Source organism: Tenrec ecaudatus, chromosome 2 (assembly GCF_050624435.1).
Source record: "Tenrec ecaudatus isolate mTenEca1 chromosome 2, mTenEca1.hap1, whole genome shotgun sequence".
In the NCBI taxonomy this organism is placed as follows: Eukaryota; Metazoa; Chordata; class Mammalia; order Afrosoricida; family Tenrecidae; genus Tenrec; species Tenrec ecaudatus.
The window spans coordinates 167,394,350-167,405,428 of NC_134531.1; the positions used below are offsets into that span (position 1 = coordinate 167,394,350).

Sequence of the window (11,079 nt, forward strand, 5' to 3'; positions counted from 1 at the left end):
ATGATGTCTTTTAACTTGTTATTTGCTTTTGTTTTTCATCCCTTAACTTTTATATTTACCATTGGTGCATGGCCTTTCTCTCCTATTATCATTTCATCCTTTTTTTTTTCTGTTGCCTATATGACTCTAAGCATCATTTTGAAGATTTATTTCTGCAATAGAGCAACATCTGCTTTTTCTGTACATGTCCTTAGGTTCAGAAATTCCTCTGACACTGCATTTTGTTTCTCCTCTTTTTGTATTAAGGTTGTTTTGGAGGAACTTGATGCCATTTTTTTCTGGAAGTCAACGAGCCTTGGGCTTTCTCTTTGATAGGCTGGTAGAAATGCTTCTGTTGACTGCCTATATTCCAACTCTGCTAGGTGGTCAGGCCACTGCTTTATCTCACTGGGGTTTCACTCTCTCCCTAGCCAACCAGGATTTCCTCTTTGGGGGGCAAGTTGGATGGCCCTCTGAGGAAGTATGGGCAGTGGGAGGCCCCTGGAGGCGCCATGGACCCGAGCAGGAGGAGAAGCCACGTGCCGACAGTTGAAGGGATTCAGGCACAGTGAGGAGGGAGGGCGACTGCTGGTAGGAGGTAGGAGGGTGCTGGGCATGACCAGGAAAGCCATGAGCAGACACCGTGGTATGAGGGCTGAAGCCATGGCAGCACGGGAAGCTCAGGCTGGGGTTGTCCTTACACCAGGCTGCAGGTCTCTGAAGCGGGCATAGGTGTGCTTCCTGGTTTGGGAAGTGCTCTGGGTTGTTATGGAGATTAACCATTGGCCTCCTGATCCCCACAAAGCTCCAACACAAGCTGTTTACCTGGGTGCCATTTCTCCAGAAGTCCCACCTTTGATTTTTAAACCAAAATTTTTCTTAAGCTTACTCTTATCTAAGTAACAAAATGGCTCATAACAAAAAGAATATTATATGTGGCTAGTGAGATTCTTTAAAATTTTACCTATATGATAACAAATGGTCAAAAATTATCCTAACGGAAAAATGAAAGGGCAAGAGGACAGGAAAATCCAAGTAGTGGCAATGGTATAACCAGAATGAATGAATGTCTCCCCACGTTTATTGGTGTGATATCTTCAGGAAAATGTACCCATTATTACTGAATTGTTTGTGTAAAATTGTTAAGAGGGTACCTAATCTGCTGTGTAAACTTTCATTTTAAACACATTTTTAAAGCATATTGTAAAATATCTTTCAACTAATAAACACAGTAAAACAGCTGATGCTGGCAGCCAGAGGAGACCAACAAAATCCATCTGAGCAAATTCTAAAAGGGTGAACAATCTCAGGAGCTTAGGTATTTCCTAAAGAACCTGTGAGGCTGTTTGGTGAGAGCAGTGGTACATTCAAAGCTTGTTGTAGGGAACTAGATTCTTCTGCAAAGTATATTATAGAAAGAAGGAACTAGACAAACACTTGGGAATCAAGTATAATAAAGGTTAGAAAAGACCTAATATACTATATTATGTGGTAAAAGCATATTTAACTGATGAAATCATTGAGGAAGGGAGAAAGAAACTTATATGTAGATGCCACTGGGGGAGGTGGCTATTGGAGGTGCCATTGAGAGAAGGTGAAGAAAGTTGGACTTGAGAAAACTATTATTAAAGAGGAAATGTGTAATGAGAAAGACATCAACCTTACTGTAAACAAAGGTAGCAGGAAAACTCTAGATAAACTGTACAAATCAGCCAGACCTTATGGAAAAGAAATAAATAGCAAAAGCTGAACCGTCTTGATATGTCAAAAGTGAGGTGGAATCAAGAGCATAAAATTGGTGAATTAAGTTGGATCATGGTTTGGGGGACACTGAATAGTCCTCACTTCCTGTTGTCCTGATGATATAAGACAGCACCCCTCCAGCTCTATTGTTATTGCCATGATAGCAACAAAAATTATGTGCTAAATGGAGTAAACCATACATAAATAATAGAACCACACATGGATTATCCCAGACTTGATGGCACACTTATGCAGAGCAGAAAAGGAGGTTTGTGCCACACAAAAAGGCATGAGGTTAGGAATGGGAGAATGGGTTCACTAGAAATCCTGGCCAATCCATTTTCAAATTGCTGGTGGCACTTTGAAATAAGCATTGGGCTTCCAATCCCTAGGTCAGTGTTTCAAACTCACTAGCCAGTCCACAGGAGAATTATGAGACTGTCTACTCCTGTAAAGATTTACAGTCTCAAAAACTCCATATAGGCTGATAGTGTGTTGAAATCAACTCAGTTACTGTGGATGATAAGCCCACTGGAATCGATAGGTAGTGCAACCAGGTAACACACTGAACTGCTAAACTAGACTCTGGAGGTTCTACTCCATGGAGACTCCATACTTTTGGAAGCAGCAGCCCCTGGAGCTGCTGTCCCAGTGCACAGTTCTCAGACACATGTGGTGTCATCAGGAGTTGGAAGTGACTCAACAGCATCTGGTTATAGACCTGTTGTTTCTCTTTATGGCGCTGGTTGGGTCATCGAAAGAAAAATAAATCAATGGAGAACACTGGTGCCTACCAGGAAACCTCAGGAGCCCAGGGGTGAAAAGTGGTGAAGTGTCCTCTCTGGGCAGCTGAGGCAAAGTCTGTGACTCGCTCCGTCTTGGTAGCCTACTGGTTCTCTGGCTCTTCCTGCCACTGATGGGAAACCTAGGGGCTTTAGCCCTACTTTGGGAATGTAGTTCAGGGGACAAAATTGCCAGCACTTAGAGAAGATACTTTGTTATTTTTTAACATAGCTGAGGTAGCTACAAGTTGGAAATATAGGGGTAAAACTAAGGAACTTAGTCTGACTTAATGAGATGTGAGTGCTATTGCTCAGGTCTTATGCTTACTGCACTGAGGTGCTTTGATTGTTACAGAGAAGAGGCTCTGCTTACGTTTATACTTAAGAATATGTTAAACACTGTAACATGCTGAGAATGGTTGTGCTTCAGTTGGAAGGTTTCTTATTAAATGATCTGGACAAACACCTTTAAAGGAGCCGTGCCCCTCAAGCTGCAGAAATAATGTAGGCTGAGTGTGGCTGATTCTTCCTCTCTTGTTGGTTTATAGGCAATTTAGTTCACTAGGGGAAGGGGGCATGGTTATGTGAATTTTTACAAATGCTTAGAGTTATGGAAATGGTATTCATTTCTATCATTCAAAATATCTCCTTTGCTATCCTTTGTAATCAAACTACGCCCACAGTCTCTAACCCCTGACAACCTCTTATGTGTTTTGAATCATTGTTTAAGTGTACTACTGCACTTTAGAGAAAGAAATGATATGCCATTGAGATTCATTCATGTAATAGCAAAAGTAATACTCCTTAATGGCAAACTTCAGATAGGTTACGTGTTTCTAAGAGGCCAGGCAGAATGTGAAGCACCTTATTGATGAGGAAAGTATTGGGAAAGAAAGACGGTTGAGGAGGGCTGTGGAGGGAAGAAGAAGAAGAAGAAAACCCGCCTGAGAATGGCAGTCCCTGGCTTGGCCCCAGGCCTGTTGGACTCCAAGCTTTATTCGCTTGATTTCTGTCTTTTTTTATTTCCAGAGAAGACACACAGTGGGGAGAATTTCAGGTAGCTCCATTTAGAATTTAGAATATCTTACTTTAAAATTACATATAAGCATTTACTTATTGATAACAACACAGCCGTACTTTGGTATAAGATCACACCCATCTGTCTTCTCATGGTGGCTTGCATGTTGTTATGATGCTGGCCACTGATATGTCAATACTAGTCAGGTGACTGTGGTAAACAGGTGTAAGCAGGGCCTCCATTGCCAGATAAACTAGGAAGAAAGGACTAGCACTTGACTTCTGAAAATTAGCCAATGAAAATCTTATATAACAGATTATTTCCCCATATAGTGCTGGAAAAAAAGAGTCCCCTAGGTGAAAGGGCAAGATACATTAATTGCAACAAGGGACTCAACTATACCAGCCATCATGCCAATGCTATAGAGCTGGTTAACATTTTATTTTTCGGTACATAAAGTCACCATTAGTTGAAGCCCACTTGCCAGCAACTAACCACAACAATGAAAATAAAATGAAGCCCCGCTCCCTGAACAAACCTCCCCAAACCTGGGTAATAGGCAGGAAGATAAGAGCCACAACTGCTATGTGATCCCTCCTTTAATTGCCAGGTTTATAAGCAAAAACTAGAAAAAAATCTGTTTCAAAGCTAAACTGCTTTCTCAATGCTCCAAGCACCAACGTGTCCTTAGATTTACCAACAGTTGAACAGACTCCCTAAATTTCATGCTTGTCTATTTCAGGTTGGAGTCCCCCACCCGGTCTCTGGTGATGGAGGCCCCCAAAGGAGTCGAAATCAATGCAGAAGCCGGCAACCTGGAAGCCACGTGCAGAACAGAACTGAGGCTGGAGGCCAAAGATGGAGAGGTAAGGGAAGAGAAGAAGGGAAGCCCAAGGAGCGTTCACTGCCAGTCCACCAGCCCTCAACCCCCAGTTTGTCAGCCAGGTTGATCCTCTCCTGTAGCAACAACCACAAAAATGGCCAACCCCAAGATTTCGTTTTCCAGAATGAATTATTGAACATCATTTTATAAACTAAATCCACCAAATATTTATCATTCATTGTTCATAAAGTGCTCAGATAATAAATGTATTTCAAGGGCAGAATTATGCAGCTGTACAAAAGGAATGCTATTTCCAATTTTCCTTTCTTGTCTTCATAAGGATGACAAGACATAGTGCAACCCATTAAAATACCCACTGCCATTAAGTTGATTCCCACCATCAACCCATTAAAATACCCACTGCCATTAAGTTGATTCCCACCCTCTAGGAGAGATAGGTCTGTTTCTTGGGGTTTCCTGGGCTGTGATCTTTACAGAACCAGACTACCACATCTTTCTCCCGGGAAGCAGTTATTGGATTCAAAACACCGCCCTTTCAGTTAGCAGCCAACCACTTAGCCACTGTCCTACCGGGCTCCTTAAGGTAGTTCATCAGCACAGCTAAGCTGTAGACCATACACATCTAGCTAAATATGACCAAATTACCTGGTTACTTTCCAAACTTCACTGTGTTTCTATTGTTCACTGACAATGGACAGCCATATCCATTAACTACTCCAAACCACATCTTAACTAGGCCAAGACGCAGGACCAACTTAGAGACTCATTCTCTCACTTCAACACAATCACAGTTGGGCGAACAAAACCATGGTTTTGTGTTTTTGCTAACTAGTAAGTCGAGTCTTCAAGGAAAATGGAATGACTCTATTTACAAATAAAAAGAGCAGGAAAAGAGCGTTTTTGACTATTGCTGTTGTTTTCTTAAAAGAAAAGCTCAACTTACCACTCATCACTGCTGTACGCACTTGCCTCTGTACAACACGCTACCCTTTTGATTGGCTTGGCATTTACTCTGGTTGTCTCAGAACACCAACTGGACAGAGCATTCCATGCCCAGAACCCTTCAGAACACTGTAAGCCATACACAGTAAGAGCGGTCACCACATCACGCAGTGACTACCTCACAGCTCGCAGTTGGCATATTTGGGAGCTCGCATAGAGTGCTCTTTCATTATAAAGCTAATAGCACCTTCAACCATTGCTCAGTTTTGGGCCTGTATTTTTCAAAGAATTACTCTGGGGCCCACCAGATAAGTTGTTTTTGAAAAGGAGAGGTTGTTGCTTTGGGGTTTTGTGGGGGGGGGGGGGAGAAGCTCACTGTTTGTTTTAACACTGAGAAATGCCAAATACCCAAGTCTCTTCTTGAAGACTCCACACGTACACGGACATATCTGGGCTCTGAGAGGCCCATAGTAAAGAGAACAGGTAACCTGTTTGCTTCATGATTATTTAACTCTAGGACTCCACTCACATCTCTCATCGGACACTTGGGCAAAAATATCAGTCTAGGCCAACACAGATTGCTGTTACAATAAATGCTTTCATGCAGATAAACACTTTTCCCCATTTGCATGAATCTCCCACTGCCTAGAACACTCCTAACGCTCCTGGCTGTTAACTGAAAGTGTGGAGCTTTTAGTACCCGCAGAAGTACCTACGAACAAAGGCCTGGAGATCAACTACTGAGGAAGCAGCCATTTGCAAACCCTAGGGACACGGTTGTAAATCCTATGACACCTAGAGCTCGCCTGAGTCATAATCGACCCAATGGCGCATGGCTACTGGTTAGAACACTCAGCAGGTTGTAAGTGGCCACTAAGGTTAAATTGAACAAGTGATTACTCATTCACTATTTCTGAATGTCCGAATGCATGACAGCCTCTGATTGACTCTTTCCTTCCTATTCACTCACTTTAGATTAAGTTAGATGCTGCGAAAATCAAACTACCTAGACTGCCGCATGGATCCTACACGCCTACGGGAACGAGGCAGAAGGTCTTCGAGATCTGCGTGTGCGCCAATGGAAGACTATTCCTGTCCCAGGCAGGAACTGGTTCCACTTGTCAGATAAACACAAGTGTCTGCCTTTGAAAGACTCTCCATAGTGGACATTGTAGGCAGCATAAAGGCCTTTTTTTGGCTTTAGACACTGGCTGCCAGCTATTTTTACTAGAACACGGAAAGCCTATCAAAGACCTTTTGCGTGTGTGTATGTGTGTGTATGTACATGCGTGTGTGTCTGCGTGTGTGGGTGAATATAAATATATATAAATATATATAAATACATATATATATATCCTCTGTATAAAATGAGGTTTCAGTACAAAAGGCACCATGGGTGACCCTGTGACATCCACTCTCATTTCCCAGCCCATCTTCACCACCTACAAGGAGGAGACTGAAATGTCCTAGAACACGAAGAGGAAGCCCAACTTTTCCAGACCACTCAAATCACAAAAGGGGTTGAACACCAACAGCAGTATTTTCCTACAGTATATCTTTTCTTTAGCCACATATAGAAAGGCAGTGATGGCGGGAATCTCCAAGTCACAATTGGGACCCTTGTGTTAAAAGCAGAACCAAGTGTCCATTTTTCAGTTTTACGTAAGCCTGGCCAACTTGCCCACCCCTCTTCAGGGAGGCAAGGGGCAGTGCCACACGGTTAGCCATAGGGCCTCGGAAGTGCTGGCCTACATTTGTAGTGAAATGTGATGGGGCCTTCTGCAGTTTAATACATGAGGGGGAGGTATTGTGGCTGATTTTTAAATGCTTCCCCAATTCCGGCTCTCTTCCTCTCTTCTTCCACTGTCAGACTGAGGGTTGTAAATCAGCACACAGTAGGGAAGCAGCTGCCCCTCAGCTGGCTAGAAGCTATTCAAAGACCTGTCCTGTCCGGCAAAGAACACATGGGCAGTGTGCCTGTGTTTAAAGAAGAAGAGCAAGAAGGTGGGGGGGAAAGGCTCTAAAGCTGTGTCCTCACTTCTGATTTTACCCAGTAACATCTAACCCCCAAAAGATCAAGGGGGTCAAAATCCTTAAGAGCAGAAACACCACCCCATGAGAAGCCATTTTGAGCCAGAAGCCCAATGACGAGGTGCCTAGGAAACCTCATTATTTTAAATGTCTTGGGAGTGGGGGGCATTTCAAGACATGCCTTTAATTTTTAAAGGCATGGGCAAACTATCTGGCTCTGACCTTTTTTTTCTCCCAGTGTGAGGATTTTTATCAATCCATTATTACATTTTCTCCAAGAATAGTTACGGAAGAACTACAGATGTCAATTGTTCACTGGAAGCTAATGGAAACAGCCCAGTGTCTTTATCAGAATCACTGTGTCCCCTGGGTCCCAGAAGGGCCCCTATAGATATAGATATGTCCCCTATTGATAGGAGCAGCCCTCTCATTCCCGCCATCAGCTACCTCTCATCATTTCACCTTCATCATCACGCTCCAGGGTCACCCTGGCCACTCTTGTGCTGGGACAGGGGTTACACCATCTCTGTTCAAAGAGGGGGAAATGTGCCTATGCCTTAAGTCAATGCACTCAGCAAGGAGAAGCACATCCTATTTATCTTGTCCTTACCTGTAGTTTATTTTGGGTGATTGGAGGGAAAGGACTTAGGAATGACTGAGTGTCTCAAAAGCTGGTAGCAAACCAAGTGGCTGTCGGATGTGGATTCTAAGGAATTGTGAAGGAAAGTAACTGGCCAGCACAGTCCTGAATACCGGTTGACAAAAGCAGTGGCCCCACATTCACTATTGAACTTGGATGCATATTTATGGACAAGATGGATTTTTTTTCCTTCAACAAGGTTCTAATTTTTCCTAATTCTCAACAGGAGAAGGCTTATTATGAGAGATGCAACTACTGAAAGGCTATTTTTGCGATGATGTTCAAGCAGGAGACATTTGCATCTGTGGGAGATAGAAGCTGTCGCCACTCACTCACTTAGTTGGAGGGGTCAGGAATTGAAGCGGATCTGTGGCCCTGCCGGTTTACACGCTCCAAGCTCCCTCCAGCCGCTCTCGCTCCAGCCCCTGTGGAAGAGTTCAGTTGTTCAATGGCGAGGTCGTAGACGGCCTAGTCTGCAGCACCAGGGTCTAAAACGGAAAACCACGAAATGACATCAGGTTACTATGGATCATTCCGATTAAGAGCCCGGAGGATCATGCTCCAGAACCTGCATGTGTCATCTCCAGGGTCTTTACAAGCCAGAACAGGGTCTTTTTGACTGTTAGGAGCACCTATTTATTCCATGTCTTTCTGATACACAGTGGTAGCTATGAGGTTTTTCGTGGCTAAATAACTTAAGACAAGCTCGTTTGGGTTTTTTAGGAAGACAGAGACTCTTTGTATTTTGCTATCTCAAGTACATAATCTGTGGAGGACTTTTTCCTTTGATTTTGTTCTAACCATTACAGGGAAGTCTGAGAACAATACCTTGGGAGTTGTACCCAAAATTTTTTCTTAAAAAGAGGAATTGATATGACCCTACTTGCAAAATTTAATCCTAAAGATATATCAGAGGCTGGAATAAGAATAACAATAGAAAACAATAATGTAATCACCTACCTTTTGGGGACAGATGTGATATAAACTGATTTTTATTTGTCTTAAGAAACCTTAATGTGTAAGGGAATAAGCAGGAAATTAATCACAAATTAAGTTTTGTATTTCACTTTAGAATGTAGAAACCTGTACAATGCATTCTAAGTTCTCCAATGTACTTTTTGTTTCTCTCTCCCAAGTCCTTCCAACTAGAGTATTTGTCCATGGTCATGAGAGAAAGCTTTATCTGAATTCTGGAAAAAAAATAGCTTTTACATTAAAATTTGCTAACCATTAATAAAAACTGAGCTTCTTTCTAATCTTTATACACAATATCTTCTAGACAATCATACTTTGCAGTCTATTAAGCAGCAGGTGGCAAAGCAGAGTTCAAATGAATCTTCAATGTTCCAAAATTTCTAGCATGCTAATATTCTTCAGAGGACTTTTATAAATTAAAAGGTTATCTTCAAATATGTTTATCAATTAGTTCTACTTGATATCTTCTCACTATGTCATAAAACTGAAGTCTTAGGAAACTGCTAAAATCCAATCGAGGTGCTCTAGGGGGAACTTTGATGTATAGCTTCACTATTGTCTTACCCAAGAGGTAGAGCCTGTCGACTTGAATTGGCTCTTAACTTCCTTTACATCATTTCCCCTTTGGATAATTTTCATTACACATCTTAAAAGTTCAACAAGCCTAGACCAAAGACCGCTTGAGGTATGACTCTAGAGTAGAGGTTAGAAAACTGTGGACAGAGAACCAATTTGGGCCCATCACCTGTATTTGTCAATAGTTTTATTAGAACACAAGTACATATTTGTTTATGTGATGTCTGTGGCTGCTTTTGTTCAACAATAACAAGGCTGAGTAGGTTTGAGAGAGACTGTGTACCCTGAAAAGAGTAAAATGCAACAGTTTGTGGAAAAAATGAAATGAAAAGGTAACAGATCCCCCCCACCCAAACTTCTAGAAGCCTCCTCCTACTTACTCCTTGGTCATTTATATATATAAAAAGCTTGCTGACCTCTGACCTAGAGCATATACTTGTGGTCTGTTTCTGATGGAGCCATGAAGAAATCAGAGTTCATGAAGTTCATTTTCATGCATGATATAAATGCTTGGTTATGAAAAGAAGATTGTAAATCCCACCTTATACTATATGTGGAAATTATCCACATGTCTGGGTAATTTAGGTTCAAAGGATTTTTAGGAATACGGAGGATGAAATTAAAGCAAGATTTATTAGGGGTGGGGGTGCAGAACCTGTTACTTTTGATTGTATTCCCCTGCCCTGCCCCGCCCCGCCCCGCCCCAACCCAAGACCTCAGTAGATAAGTGGTTCTTCAGCTTAGCACCACTGGTTTAATTAGAAGGAAAGCAGGAGTCCTATGATTTAAATTTATACTTTCATTCCTAAAGGGTTTCTTTGTGCCATTTATCCTCAGAAGTTTCTACCTCACCTTCCCATATTTCAGAAAGATACCCATTTCAGTACCTCTATAGAGTATTTGTTATTTCACATGTTTCTTCAGCATCCATCGCTTTAGTTATCCATACCTCACAGGGCTTACTGGAATGAAAGGTTAGTGAAACCAATAAACGAATATTGGAAAAAATCATCGTAAATACATGGGAGGAAGGAACACAATAAAATCCTTTTGAGAAGCTGTTGCTATATGAGGAATTAGTTTAAAGTCAACTGGATTCTGTTTTCTAGAATCTGAGTCTCTGTTCTTTGGAGTAGAGAGAGGGGAAACTGGCATTGTTTGAACTGCACTTTCTTTGACACTCTGTGGAAAGGCAGGGTCTAATCACAGAGATTTGTCCATTCAATCTATTTCCCCATTTTTAATCCAGAGCTTCACATTCATATTTAATAATGTTAAAATATAATCCCTAATGAATGACAAGATTTCATGATGGGGAGGAAAGGTTTTCTTTTTTTCTAATGAAAATCACCACCATATTCCAGGCCCTGATCAATGTCACTTAAGAGAATTTTCAGCATTTTTTTTTCTAGACACACAGAAAGCAGATTAAGCTGACAGCAGTGCCCTGGGCCAGGGCAGCAGCTTTGGTAGGAATATGTTGCCTTTGTTAGGACCAAACAGATAAACAGATCTATATAAACATCTAAATCTTACTGCTAAGGGATCT

At 41.8% G+C, this 11,079-nt stretch overlaps 1 protein-coding gene across 2 annotated transcripts in view; it reads left to right on the forward strand.

The window, feature by feature from the left end:
* SGCD (sarcoglycan delta) overlaps positions 1–7,318 on the forward strand; it is a 517,919-nt gene extending 510,601 nt beyond the window's left edge. For both annotated transcript variants that reach the window (XM_075541882.1, XM_075541881.1), the window contains exons 7-8: positions 4,265–4,388; positions 6,284–7,318. In XM_075541882.1, coding sequence (XP_075397997.1) covers positions 4,265–4,388; positions 6,284–6,457 — 298 coding nt within the window. In that variant the 3' untranslated portion in view covers positions 6,458–7,318. The remainder of the gene's footprint in view (positions 1–4,264; positions 4,389–6,283) is intronic.
* Positions 7,319–11,079: the final 3,761 nt, after the last annotated feature.